General features: G+C 36.9%; 1 protein-coding gene across 3 annotated transcripts in view; it reads right to left on the reverse strand.

Annotated features, from left to right (window-relative positions):
* The window catches only part of LOC106869147 (5'-AMP-activated protein kinase subunit gamma-1), a 486,366-nt gene that overhangs the window by 426,257 nt on the left and 45,132 nt on the right, over positions 1 to 14,977 (reverse strand). For all 3 annotated transcript variants that reach the window (XM_052970373.1, XM_052970371.1, XM_052970372.1), the window contains exon 2: positions 6,360 to 6,443. In XM_052970373.1, coding sequence (XP_052826333.1) covers positions 6,360 to 6,443 — 84 coding nt within the window. The remainder of the gene's footprint in view (positions 1 to 6,359; positions 6,444 to 14,977) is intronic.

The raw sequence follows: 14,977 nt of genomic DNA on the forward strand, positions 1-14,977 counted from the left end.
TCTCTCTCTCTCTCTCTCTCTCTCTCTCTCTCTCTCTCTCTCTCTCTCTCTCTCTCTCTTCATATTAGTCTTGGAGGCACATAAAAGATCATTGGTGCTGCCTTGGGCATCTGAGAAACATTTACCAAAATGAAACAACTGCCTTTTGTCCCTGAGAGTGGGAGGAAATCCTCTCCGAATTTTTAGAGACGGGTCCAGCAAATATTGATATGATCCTCATTGGTTCTCTGGGCCCTACACTAAATGTACTGATTGATCCTTCCACTGATAAACCTGGGTGCTGCTCTTCCTTTCAATAGAAACCATAAAAATGTGAAAAGATAAAAAAACAGTACATCCATAATGGTTTCTAATTTAGGCACAAAGCCAGCAGTTTTTAAGGGGAGGGGTTTTGTCAGTTAAATTGGTACCAGTACTTGATCAGTTCTTTATTTTACTGACCCCCAAAAGGATGAAAAGCAAAATCCACTTTGACAGGATTTGAACTCCAAACCTACAGAACTGAAACCTATCTTCTACAAAGCAATGCTCTCATAATTCTGCTAATCCGCCTCTCTTTACTGATAACATCAAAAATGGAAATATGAAAGATACAGAAGTAAAAGAAAGGGATAAAGAAATATAAATAAATAAATAAAAGTAAAACAAACAATATAAAAACAAAAAGGAGAAATAAAAAATATATAAATCCATGCATAAATGAAGCAAAAACAAACACATCATATCAGATTATCTATGCAAATATTAAGCTAATTAGTTGCAATTAATGTTGATGGTCAGATGAGGATAGCGGATCTAATTAAGTGATTGTATGTTATTTCTTGACTTTATTTCTATTGTATTTTTACATTTTTCTTAATTGGGATAAATTTCTTCTTTCTATTCTTTCTTATTCATTATTCCTTAATCACTCACACACACACACACACACACACACACACACACACACACGTGCATGCATTACTCTTGCAGTTAACATAGAAATGTGTTGGAAGAATTGGAAAAAAAAATATGAAAAAATTAGAAGGAAAATTTCAAAAAATTAAGAGAAATATGTGTAGAAGATGGTGGTGCCGGCACCAAGTGAGCCGCGATTTATGGTGTGATATGGTGCTTAGAAATGGCACTGAAAAAGCAGCAAACAGTATCTGTAGTCAATCAGGTGTGAATGTTGACCAACTTCCAACTGGACATTTATTAAGATTGCTGTCTCCAAAACTAGAATTCTCACTGACATCACTGTTATCAGCATCGTCATGAGTGAGCTATTGAGAGTGCTGCTGTATGGTTGCTTGATGTTACTGCCTCCTCTTTGGAATTACTTGTTACCTCGGCCTTAGCGAAGGTGGAGGTATTGTTTTCAGTTGTGTTTGTTTGTTTGTCCATGGACAAGATATCTTAAGAACCGTTGGATGGATTCAGATGAAACTTTCAGGGATGTTTGGCCTCATGACTGGCACAAACTGATTAGATTTGGGGATTGATCTGATACTGGACAAGAATTCTGAATTATTTTTCCAGCTTCTTACTTAATTTTTGAGAGTGGTCAGGTTCATTTTTAGTATTCTCATTTGTGAGAGCAGTCGAGTTTATTTCAGATATTCTCATTTTAAAAATCATCTCTGGCTAATGATTGAGAGGACATTGGTGTTGCCTTGGTGGAGGTTTGCGCTGTCGGAGTGCTCGTCTTGATGCTAGAATAAGAATTGGGCATGAGATCTGCATTGCCTTGGTAAACCAACAACAATGGACTGCAACTCCAAATGAACATAAGCTGCCCCTTGGCAAATACAAAGGGACATGGATGCACCAGTGTTCAAAACACTAGCATGTGATTGCCTTTATCAATAGTATGTGTGATCCACAGGATATAAAAACAGCAACATCATAAATGGTGACGAATGCTGAACTGGTCATCAATTAGTTGGAGCCAGGTTTAGGCTTTCAGATCCATCCTAAACTTCAGTGCAAAGCAATTACATGAAAAACACTTGATGAGAGCAAACTCTAGTTTAAAAAAGAAAAGCTCAAAATTTCTTGATATCAGCCTCTGACAGTTTTGAATCTTTAAATCAGGTGAATATTTGGAAAGATTTCAAGGAAAAGATACACACACACAGATGCATGCATATGTGTGTCTGTGTGTCTATATATGTGATATTCTCTTTATTAATGGATTTTTAACACGATTTCATATTTCATGCAATCACAGTTTGCAGTTTTCAAGTGTTCTCCTTAAGAAGTGATAGTAATCTCCCCTTTTGGTTTTGGCTATCAATGCAGTGTTGAGTCCTTATTCTTGCTGCTCACCACTAACATGACGAGTGTGTGTGTGTGTGTGCGTGTGTGTGTGCGTGTGAGTGTGCACACAAATGTTTTGCGCTTTGTATGGTGATGTATACAAATATTCGTTGAGATAAATAATTATATTGTATTATTTACGCAGGGGTCACCTTAACCTCTGTGTAACAATGTGCCACCGGAAATCTCTGCATTCCATAGTAACCGGTGAGGGAAACTGTGGGTCAATGATGGTGAACCTATGATTTATAATTAAGCAGAGATGTTCTGTCTGTTTTCAGATCACACATGAGATCACAAGTGAGAGAAAATTCCCTTACAATATTATCTTATGAAGAAACTCTCTGAAATTATCTTAGAATTGGCAATAAGCAGAATAAAACTCATGAAAATTCTAATTAGGAAACCAAATTCAAGGGCACTTAAATTCTTGTGACTTGACGAGGTTGCTGTTATTACATCATTAGTTTGATTAATTATCATTGCAGGATATTTCCATGCAGATTTTATTCGTGTGAAGTTAACTAAGTTAGGGAGTTCTCCCTACAAATTGTTAGGATAATACATAAGTGTGTGTGTGTGTGTGTGTGTGTGTTTAAGTATTTCCTGAAAGACAAATAGGTTTGTTGAAAATCGTTTTGGTTCTATTTGGTGGTGCCTCTAAAACAGAATTGTGAAAGTCTTGATTTTATAAAGCAATTTACAGAATTTATTGCTCACCTCCTGGTTCCTGTCTATGAGAAAGAACTGTATACTAAAGTAGATTCTAAAAACTTCAGTGATGTAATGAGAGTTGTTGTAAAGATAGCTTAATAGTTGCTAGTTCTTTGCACCGACAAGAATTGGATTTGTTTTTAAATGAAGATCAAGCAGTTTATAATGATTTACTAACGTATGACGGTTGAGTCGTGGCCAAATACTTGAACAACTTGTTAAATGGTTTTAGATATGAAAATCATGGAAGATAATTTCCCTTGGTTAAGTGATTTTGCTTGGCTCATTAAACTTACGTTCTTCATAGATTTTTCATTGCATCTAATTGAACTTGATATCTAACTACAAGGATGTGGGGAAATTTATTGTTGTGACGTATGGCTTGATCAATAGGAAAGTAAATATATTTCAACATGTTTTCGAAAGTAAAAGTTTCGAGTGCTTCTCAAGAGCTAAGAAATATTTCTGAAGAAACTATGAGAATCTTGAACAAAACACAAGACAGTTTATTTAGAGAAATTCTAAGGGTTGTGACGAAATGGGGTAGTATGGTTTCTTTTTTTTTTTATTTTCAGATTTATGAAATTCAGAAAGAAAAAAGTGCAAGTTAAAAATATCCTAATGTGTTGATTAGAGATTTGAAATTAAATGCATTTAAATGGTTGAATTTAAAGAGATCTAGAAATGCAATTAGTTGACTTTCAATCCAATTCTATCTGCAAGCACTTAGAGAAGATTTAGAAGAAGCTGGATGTTAATGTCTACATGTAATTGTGAATAATCATTTAAGCTATGAACTTTAGAGAATGTGAAATTACATTCCTGAAAACTTTGGTGCTCTTAAAATTCTTGCAAAAACGCTCGTAACCATTTTCTAATTATATATGCATGCATAATGTATGCATCATATATACACATATTGTGCATGTTTATAAAACATTGTTCTCAACATTAAATAATATAAAAGTGAATGAGAGAAATGGAAAGGTAGCTGTTTTGAAAAAGGTCCTGCTACCACTTAGAGGCCTCCCTCTTTGGCTCAAACCAGTTTTGGGACTGGTTTTATTTGCTGTATTTATTTATATGCAGCTTTTAATAGATTTTCTATTTAACCTTTTATTTTGATTATTTATGTATACCTTCAAAATAATGAGCTGGACATTACTGTCTTGAGTCCCAGGACTCATAGGACCAATGACCTAGTTTCTAGGGCATATAAAAAAATTTGCTTCTATTAGTGAATTGAAACATTTTTTATGGCAAAAATTATTATTATTATTATTATTATTATTATTATTATTATTATTATTATTACCATATTTTAACATGTATATGGAACTCTTTTATGTCAAAAATTAGGTTTAAAAAATATGGAAGTTTCTTACACATGGACAGTATAATAATAATAATCCCTTGCAAAACCTTTTTTCCAAATTTTAAGCCCCCAAAATTAGAAGGTTCCTTATGCACATTAAAATATGGTAATTTGATTCAGGTTCAGCCTTGTTCCTGGTAGAATTTATGTGGGTAGCAGGTTACAACCTGTAACCTTAGGTACCCTGAAGCTTTTAATAGTCTTTCAAGTTCTTCAGATCCTCCTGATAATCTTCCCTGTCCCTAAGAGGCAAACTTTCTTCAGAAGCTCTACAGGGCATCCTATTCCAATCTCCATCAACCGTTTGTCCATATCTTTGCTTACAGATCCCAATGCACAGCATCCTTTACAGTTTTCATATCGTTGTTGTTTCTTGTGTGAAAAACTGAGTTGTTTTTGTAATGACTTTCGGAGGTTTTGTCCTCGTAGAATGGTGGAGTCCAACTTATAATAATAAAAGATTCTGAAGATATTCTATGATATGTTGTTTGTACAGTTTTGCCTTTCATAAAACATAAAGACATTCCATTTGCTAGTGGTGGTCTCTTCTTACTCTTGTTTATTTTGTTTCTTCCAAAAGAATTACATAACAAAACAGACAGACCTATCGACAACTGAACAAATAAACTTCCTCTGCAAGTAGCAGGTTGCTGTAGCTATTATCGCTACTACTACTACTACTACTACTACTACTACTACTACTACTACTACTGTTGCTGCTGCTTCTGCTGCATTTACTGTAATTTCTTAATTACATATCAAAAAATTAATGACTGTATAGCAACAAAAACAACAACAACAAAAGTAGGAAGAAAAAATTCATAACTAAAAGCCTTAACAGTTAAAGATGTTATAATATGTAACAACATTAGCAACACTCTCATTCTGATCATCATCATCATCAGCAACAATAACAGCAGGTTTACCACTATCGTCATCATTGTCATCATCATTATCATTATCGTCATCGTCATCGTCGTCATCATCATCATCATCATCATCACCATCATCATCATCATCACCCAAGCCCACTTTTACTTCCCTGCCATCACTGCTTTATCAGAAACAACAGAAGCAAAACTGAGAGTCTGTAATTTTTCTAATGAAATGGCTCCAAGGCATCATTCTTTCATCTTCTTTTTTATTTTCCTAGCATAAACCTACCCATACAACCTTCCTTCGTATCTACCAAATACTCACACATTCCAACAGATCTTCTGAAACACTTTCTTCCTTGAACAGAGAATCACAAAGATATTTATACTTTAACTTAAATTTACACCTATCCACATCATCATTTAACATCCGATTTCCATGCTGGCATGGGTTGGACGGTATTACTGAAAACTGGTAAGCCTGGTTCTGATCTGATTTGGCAAGGTTTCTAAAGCTGGATACCCTTTCTAACACCAACCACTCTGAGAGTGTAGTGGGTGTTTTTTACGTGCCACCTGACACCAGCATCAGCCACGACTATGGTCTCACTTGGCTTGACAGGTCAACACAAGCACATTATATTCTTTTCTTTTCTTCTCTAGGCACAAGGCCCAAAATTTTGGGGGAGGGGGGGGCAGTCGATTAGATTGACTCCAGTATGCAGCTGGTACTTAATTTATCGACTCCAAAAGGATGAAAGGCAAAGTCAACCATGGTGGAATTTGAACTCAGAACATAAAGACAGACGAAATACAGCTAAGCATTTTGCCCGGCATGCTAACATTTCTGCCAGCACGGTATATTCTTTTCTACTCTAGACACAAGCCCCAAAACTTTTGGGGAGGGGCCTAGTTGATTAGATCAACCTCAGTATTCAACTAATACTTACTTTATCGACCCTGAAAGGATGAAAGGCAATGGAAAACTTTAGGTCAAAATCTGTTTTTATAAAAGAAAAAAAATTAAGCAAATTCATGAAAGAAAACTATAAAAAAATAAGCAAAAGTCTTTGAGAGATTGTTTTATATCTTACCTTAATTCTTTGACTACATGGAGGTTCAGAACTGGCTCTCACCACGTCTTGAAATGCGGGATTTCTGTTGTCCTCTGGTGAAATCTATTATAACAAGAAGAAAACAAAGATGTGATTATATAGAATACAGTTCTTCAGAGAATAGTTAGTTGTGAGTGGTATGGCACGATTATATAGAATATACAGGAGTAGCTCTGTAGTAAAATATTATGTGTGTTGTGTTGTGTTGTGTTTCCATGCCTTGACATCACAAAATAGTTGTAATCAACTGTCACCATCTTCAAGCAGTTCCTGTCATATCCAGTCTTCTGGTCATGAGGAAATATTACTTTCCTTGGAAACTGGTGAGAGTTGGTGACAGGATGGGCATCTGACCAAAGAAAATTCATCTCACCAAATTCCATCCAATTCATGCAAGCATGGAAAAATGGATACTGAACAATGATGATGATGACTTTTTGGTAGGATGGTTAGTAGTCAGTGCTAGGGTACTGAATGGTAAAAACAATTGTTCCAACATGACAATTTCACTTGCAGTAGTCAATTGGTAACAAGTGAAATTTGGTAGCGTGTACCTTGGTTTTGCTGCTTGTGTTACGTACCTAATTAGTTGCAGAGCAGACACAGATGTTCTTGTGACCCTCCTGCCCTTGGCCCAGCAGAACTCATTCTCAACTGAGTACACTGGATCAACATGAAGTGAAGAAACTTGCTCAAGGGTTTGATGACTGCCTGATACAACAATCAACCCTTCAACATTATGATTGAACCACTCAGTGCCCTAACCACAAAGCCAGATGCCTGAAAACCACTCTGCCAATGCCTGTATGAAAAGAAACACAAGTACAAACTACACACACCAGTATTTAGCATTTTGGATATTACATCCTTCAGAAGTTCCATATTTCCTAAAATTCACCAACATGGCACCTGGTGCCCCCCCCCCCCACACCTTGTACTTTTCATACATTTTTGACTAGTTTTTCTGATGAGTTGTGGTGCATTTGAGCAGGGTATCCAATAAGTCCATTATTCTTACATAAACCAATGATAGAGTTTCTATGCAGTTGGTTGACATACTAGAAATAGCTGCCAAATCCTTCCAAATAACTAGCTACCATCTTAAAAAGAGAAAAGTCACATTGAACAATATTCTAAATGTACAAAAAGCTGGGATGGTCACAGTTGGAGTGTCTTTGAACATAGGTCAACACAACATAGATTTATAGCAATGAAAAAAATAAAGAACGAAAAACAAAGAATCAACAAATAACAGAAGGCTTTGTCTTCATGTTCTTTTGTATTAAGGGCAAGTCAGCTTACTGGAGGGATTATCTTAATACAAGGGATTATCTTATTTCAAGGATTATCTTTCTCTTGTGTCTTCAATGACATTGGAACAGAAGGGTTAGATATAAGAGTAGACACAGGCTTGGTTGTGTGGTAAGAAGCATGTGATCCTGAGTTCAGTCCCGCTTGACTCCACTTTGGGCAAGTGTCTTCTACTACAGCCTTGGAGGCGAGTGAATTTGGGAAACTATGTAGAAGCCTGTCGTGTGTGTGTGTGTGTGTGTGTGTGTGTGTGCGTCTTTGTGTTTGTGCATATCTGCCCCCCCCCCCATACAACCAGTGTGAGTTTATTTATAGAAAATGTATTAAACAATGGAGGCTGATCTGAGGTGAGTCAAAAGCAACAACATAAAGAAAGATGGGGAGAAAAAAGAACTCAGTCCATCTGTGACAATGATGTGTCTTCCAGTTGATCCAATCAACAGAACAGCCTGCTCGAGAAATTAATACGCAAGTGGCTGAGTACTCCACAGACACGTGTATCCTTAATGAAGTTCTCGGTGAGATTCAGTGCGAACCAAAGTGAGACAAGGCTGACCCCTTTGTTATTACAGGTATACGTCTCACTTTTGCCTGCTGAGTGGACTGGAGCAACATGAAATAAAGTGTCTTGCTCAAGGTCACAATGTGATCTTGCCAGGGATTGAACTCTCAACCTTATGATCACGAGCTGAATACCCTAACCACTAAGCCATGCTCTCTTCACAGAGAAAGAGGGCACAGTCCCAGCTGGAGCATCTTTGATCATTGATATACTTGATCAAGTTTCATATAAAATTGGACAAAAGTAACATCAACAAAAACAATAAATATGGCCCGTTTATTATCATCAGCAGCAGCTGCATCAACCCCTCGACATTACTGTCTTGATTCCTATGGCTCAGGATTATTCGGTTTCCATGGCATTTTAAATGACAGAGATCACGTTTCTTCTGAATGAGATGCCGGTCCATCACAGGGATGGTCATTTATAGCTGAGCGAACTGATGCAATGTGAAATAAAGTGTCTTGTTTAGGAACACAATGCACCACCCGGTCTGGGATTTGAAACCACGATTCTGTGATTGTGAGTGCAACCCCTAACCACTATTCCACATACCTCCACTTGTTCTATGTTGGTTTTTAATTAATTTTTATTAAGAAATTGTCTGTTGTTGGCAACAAAACCAACAAATTCAACTGTTAATTAAGTACAGCCAATTTACTTCCAATAACAGAAAACTATATATATATATGCACACACACACACACACACACACATATATATTTAGATATGTGTATATATACAATATATGTATATATCTATGTAAGAGATAGAGGTGTACATATATATATACACATATAGATAGATGCGTGCGCACAGACATACACAAGCACACACACAAACATAACCACTCAAACACGCTCATACACACACACACACACACACACACACACACACACACACACACACACACACACACACACACACACACACACACAAACATTTATTTACCAATTAACCCATTTACATACCAATCCAGACAGTTTATTACAAATCAAACACATCCTGATTATAATATTTACTTCTGTACATTTCTTGATATTTTCTCTGATTATATGAACCATAAATAACTATCGACATCATCATCATCATCACCATCATCATCATCATCACCATCATCGTCATTAGGAAATGATAAAACTAAGGAAGATATGATTTCCTCTCTGATTTCATGGTAGTTTTCTTGCTACCAATTCTAACTGAATAAAAGAGCCTCTATGTGGTTACTTGACCAATTAGAAATAGCAACCAAATCTTCTTAAAAACATCCATACACAGCATTCTATAATTGTACTTGTTACACTATCTCTGAAAACACACACAAGCATCGTACAATCTGCCGTGGTCCATGCTGTGAGGGAGGCCTTTTCTTACCAACAGAGGTGATGGTTCCCTTAACCTTTTTCCAGCCAGTTCTAATTCTAGTAACTATACTTTCAGAGCATCCTCCTCCACTGCTAATTAGGTCACCTAGGTAACAGAAACTATATACAACCTTATCATGGGCATTTGAAGAAATCTATGTCTGTGTGTTCTTTGAGTTTATTGTTCCTGCACATCTGCTGCTCACAAACATTACTTTCTCTGTTACCTTTTCTGTGATACAACTGCATCTCTTGTGTGTCCATAGTCTACACTATGTACACCATATGGAACTTCTACCTACTCCTTGTCTACATATAGATCAGGGCCATTTACCTAAAGGGGTCAGCATCCTGCCTTTGGTCTTTGCTAAGTTAACTTTAAGACCCTTCAATTTCAGCTTTTGCTTCCACGCCTGGAATTTCATTTCCATTTCTATTACAATTTCATTGATAAAACTATGGTCATTAGCACAGAGATACTCCCATAAGCAGCTGATTTTGAATTTCTCAGGTTTGGCCTAGAAGACTATGATAAATAGGAGGGGACTGATAACTGATCCCAGAGGGGATCCCACTGAATTCCTCACTGTACTCATTGTTAATTATCACTTTGCTGGCTTCACCCCTGAACATGGCTTCAATGATCCTCACTGGCCATTCGGTTACTCCTTGCTTCTGCAGTGACCCCTCATGAGAGAACAAGGCACCCTGTCAAAGGCTTTCTCCAGGTTAATGAATGTTGTGTCCCGTGGTTTACTTTTTGTTGGGTACTTCTGTTGCCACCAAATTATAAAGAGAGCATCAGTAGTACTTCTTCCTAATTAGCTTTCTTCCTAATTAATTGAACTCTGACTCTTCCGATGACTTTCATAACCTGGTCCAGTAATTTGATGTCTCTGTGACAGCTTCTCTCCAAGACAATTCCATTGCTTTTGTTACAGTTGACTATGACATTATGCAAACATAAAGCTTGCTGTTTCAATGTTAAAGTGTTAATCACACAACCAGCCAGAAATCACATCAAAAATGCCACAGAAAAAAAAAAAAGAAATGAATCAACAAAACGATGTAATAAAATAATATATATTGCCATAAAATATATAAATCTCTTTTATGCTATGGAACAATAAAGATCTTTTTATTCCTCTTCAGCTCAGTGGAGTAGAGGGTGTGGTGGTGGTGGATATATTCACTCAAGTCAAGAGCATTGATAACTTCTTGTCTCCATTGTAATATATGGGAACCCGCATGACCTGAAGATCCTTCAGGCAAATACGGAATGTTTGGAGATGGTGCATGTGCCACAGCACAGAGGAAATGAGTCTGGTGAGAAGCAAGAGGAGCCAGAGCTGAAGTCAACTCAGTTTTGCTGAACCTGCAGGTTTTGCAATCCCCTGACCCATGTGGTGTGACAGAGGACCATCAGGCAAGGTGACCTCAATGTGATTTAGTGAGATTTGGCAGATATTGGTTTCAAATTTTGGCACAAGGCCAGCAATTTCAGAGGAGGTGGTAAGTTAATTACATCATTCCCAGTACTCAACTGGTAATTATTTTATCAACCTTGAAATGATGAAAGGCAAACTCAACCATGGTGGGATTTGAACTCTCAATCTAAGGACAGATGGAATGCTGCTAAGTACTTTGCCCAGCATGCTAACGATTCTCTCAGCTCATTGCCTTAATGATTTGGCAGATATTACAAGCAGCGACAGGGAAGCTAGAGATCCACTCTCATTGGTTCAATTGTTTTGGTGTTGCTTCTGCAGCTGCTGCCTTGCGATGATGCGAAAGAGGCTGAAAATTGCAGGATGAGATGACTGGCTGCAGGTGATTTGTCATGGCTGACTGGACGTAAAACCTGTTTGGGTGACAGGAATTTTTGATGCAGGAGCCGAATACACGCACGCACACACGCACGCGCGCGCTTGCAGATGCATACAAACACATGGATGTACAGAAATATACAGAAAGAGAAAAACATTACAATTTATTGAACATGACTAGAATAAGCACTCTCCCTTCCACATTCTCATAAAAATATGTTCCTGTGGAGAGAGAGAGAGAGAGAAAATAAAAGAGGAGTGAATTAGAGAAACATCAAAACACTTGATATGAAACGGTGAGGCTCAGATCAGTGCCACCAAAGGAGTGGCACCAAAAGAGATAGAAAAAAAAAACCCTGGCACCCCTTTGGCTTTGATGGCAAGTGTTCCCATGGGACAGCCTGCTCATGGAATTAATGTGCAAGTGGCTGAGTGCTCCTCAGACATGCATACCGTTAATGTAGTTCTCAGAGAGATTGAGTGTGACATAGAATGTAACAAGGCTGGCCCCTTTTGAATTACAGGTACAACTCATTTTTGCCAGCTGAGTGGACTGGAGCAATGTGAAATAAAGTGTCTTGCTCAAGGACTCAATGTGCTGTCAGGATATTGAACCCAGGACCTTATGCTCATGAGCTGAATGCCCAAACCACTGAGCCACGTGTCTTCACAACACCAATAGATAAGACTATGTTTACAAGTGACATTTCATGGCAGCCAACTGAAATAAATCACTTGGACAAACGGAGTATTTCAGTGCATATTATTAAGTTATGGATAGAGTTTTCTCTGAAAACGAGCCAATCTAATTAACCTTGCCTGAACTCCTACATATAAATGATGACAAACTGTGTGTCACCCGGTACCAGTTCTTATCTTTAGTTCCAGTCAACACTAAGATGCTTAACATAATAAACAAAAGGTTTGTAGTTTTAGCAACGGAAATCTTTTCAAAATCTCTTATCTGAAAAAACAACTCCGTTTCAGAAACAATTATACAACTGATCATTTTATAAATACAACACTGTATCTATCTCTCTCTCTCTCTCTCTCTCTCTCTCTCTCTCTCTCTCTCTCTACTTCTCTAAAAACAGAAAGAAAAATCTCCTCAAAATATCAGTTACCAAAATGAATTGACTTCACAACCAATAAGTCACCTAATCGTGTTTTTATAAATCTCACGAGGAAACAGTTAAAAGCAAAATCAAGCACAGGACACTTCTTCAGATTGAAGTATTTAACTTAAACAAACTTAAGTGTTTGGCATTGTAACTCCACAAATCATTTATACTTGAATATTTACGACACATCTACCCTGGACATAACTTGGTTTTGAGCTTATCAAAAATAATATCATTCTATTTACCGTATTCTTACCAAAGAGAAAGGCAGTGAAATGGTAGAATTGTTAGTGATTTTGATGCTTTGTGGCATTTTGTCTGCTTTTACTTTCTGAGTTCAAATTCCGCCAAGGCCAAGTTTGCCTTTCATCCTTTTGGGATCATTGAAATAAGTACCAGTTATGCACTGGGGCTGATGCATTCAACTTGACCCCTCCTCTGAAATTGTTGGCCATTATCAAAGTTTAAAATCAATTTTATCTAGAAGAATAAAATGGGGTGTTCCTCAAGGTTCTACTTTTCATGCATTATTATTCATTGTCTGCATTAATAAATTCCGTACATCATCATTATCTTCCTTGTTTTAATGTCTTCTTTACTTGCTTGATGCAAATATTCCATTCACACTAAACAGACTTCAGTTTCCACTTTGACTTGCATATTCAATGACAATTAATAAGGCTCAAGGGCAAACCTTTAAAAAAAAGTTGGAATACATTTGCCTCAACCGGTATTTTCTCATGGCCAATTATGTCACATTTTCAAGAGCACGAGCTATGAAGGTCAAATAGTAATTCCATTTATGTTTGTGTAACTGAGATATTTTGGTTGGATTATATAGTCATTGGTGTTACATTACTTTCTATATTATGCAACGGGATGGAGAGCTGGCAGAATCGTTAGCACACCGGGCGAAATGCTTAGCGGTATTTCATTTGTCTTTACGTTCTGAGTTCAAATTCTACTGAGGTCAACTTTGCCTTTCATCATTTTGGGGTTGATAAAATAAGTACCAGTTACATACTGGGGTCAATGTAACCAACTAATCCCCCTTCCCTCAAATTTCAGGCCTTGTGCCTAGAGTAGAAAGGATTATTATTATTATCATGATAAAGTAATGATAGTGAAGAGGTAGCAGGGGGAGTGTGTGAGTGTTGATGGCTGTTGGATCTGATCTATTTCTGAGTCTGTTCTGCAATTAGCCAAAACTCCATAGTAAAAGCTTACCCAAGGCATCTTAGGGTTAATTGAAAACAATTAAAGCAATTAAGTCCAAATAGACATTTCCAGCCATGATCTTCTCATGCATTTTTTTAAAGGCATAGTGTATCTACGGTTACATTATTTGATGTGCCTTTGCTCTTTTAAGATACTATAATGTGAATGATCAGGGCTTAAGGAATAAATTCTATCTCAACCAGTGTTTTCCAACCATTTTTTTTTTTATCTACGGATCCCTCTGATTACTGTTGTATTCTGGTGGACCCCCCCCCCCCAAGCCATCCATTGTTTAAAATTAGTTTTATAGCAAATTCTTTCAAATTTCTTATTTTGTTTTTCACTCATTGTGTAGGTCGAACCATGTAAAACATTTGAGAAAGAAATCTGTTTCTTGCAATAAATACTTCTAAAGCAAGTTTTCCAGGAGCCCCTAGAATACTACTGTGGACGCAATTTACTATATGGAACCCCAGGGTTCTCTTTTGAGAACCACTGACCTAAACTAAATTACAATCTCTCTCAAACTACCTTGTCTTTGTAGTCAATTTATACGATCCCATTTTGGTGATTAAAATCAATAAACAACTTTTAAAATCTATCATAATGCTTTCAATATAATGACCACAATAAAATTTATACTCTCAAGAGATGCATTACAGAATCATGATGACATTATCAAATTAGATAAACTATTGATTAATTTTCAATATAAATAAAGCCACATCTTCTCATGCTGCTGCTGATGATGATGTATTTGTTGTTGCTTGTAGAATTTATTGTCATTACTATCAGGATTCTGCAGGCAACAGTGGCGCCATAAAAAGTCCTTAATTCCAAATAATGTAAACTGATAAATCTTCACAGAATCGTTGTTGTTAGTGGTCTCACTTTTAGTTAATTGAAACGGAACAATTTTGTTCAAAATATTTGTTCACAAGTGCATTAATATACAGAAACACTCGTACATATAAACGTACCCCATCCCCACATACTTACATACACCACGCACACACACACACACGCACACGCACACACGCACACAACTGAAATGACTTAAGGTTAATGAAGCAAAATGCTTCATGGCATTCTTTTCCGTCTTTACGTTCTGAGTTCAAATTCTGCCAGGGTCAACTTAGCCATTCATCCTTTCAGGGTCGATAAAATAAGTACCAGTGAAATACTGGGGTCAATA

Source organism: Octopus bimaculoides, chromosome 9 (assembly GCF_001194135.2).
Source record: "Octopus bimaculoides isolate UCB-OBI-ISO-001 chromosome 9, ASM119413v2, whole genome shotgun sequence".
NCBI lineage: Eukaryota > Metazoa > Mollusca > Cephalopoda > Octopoda > Octopodidae > Octopus > Octopus bimaculoides.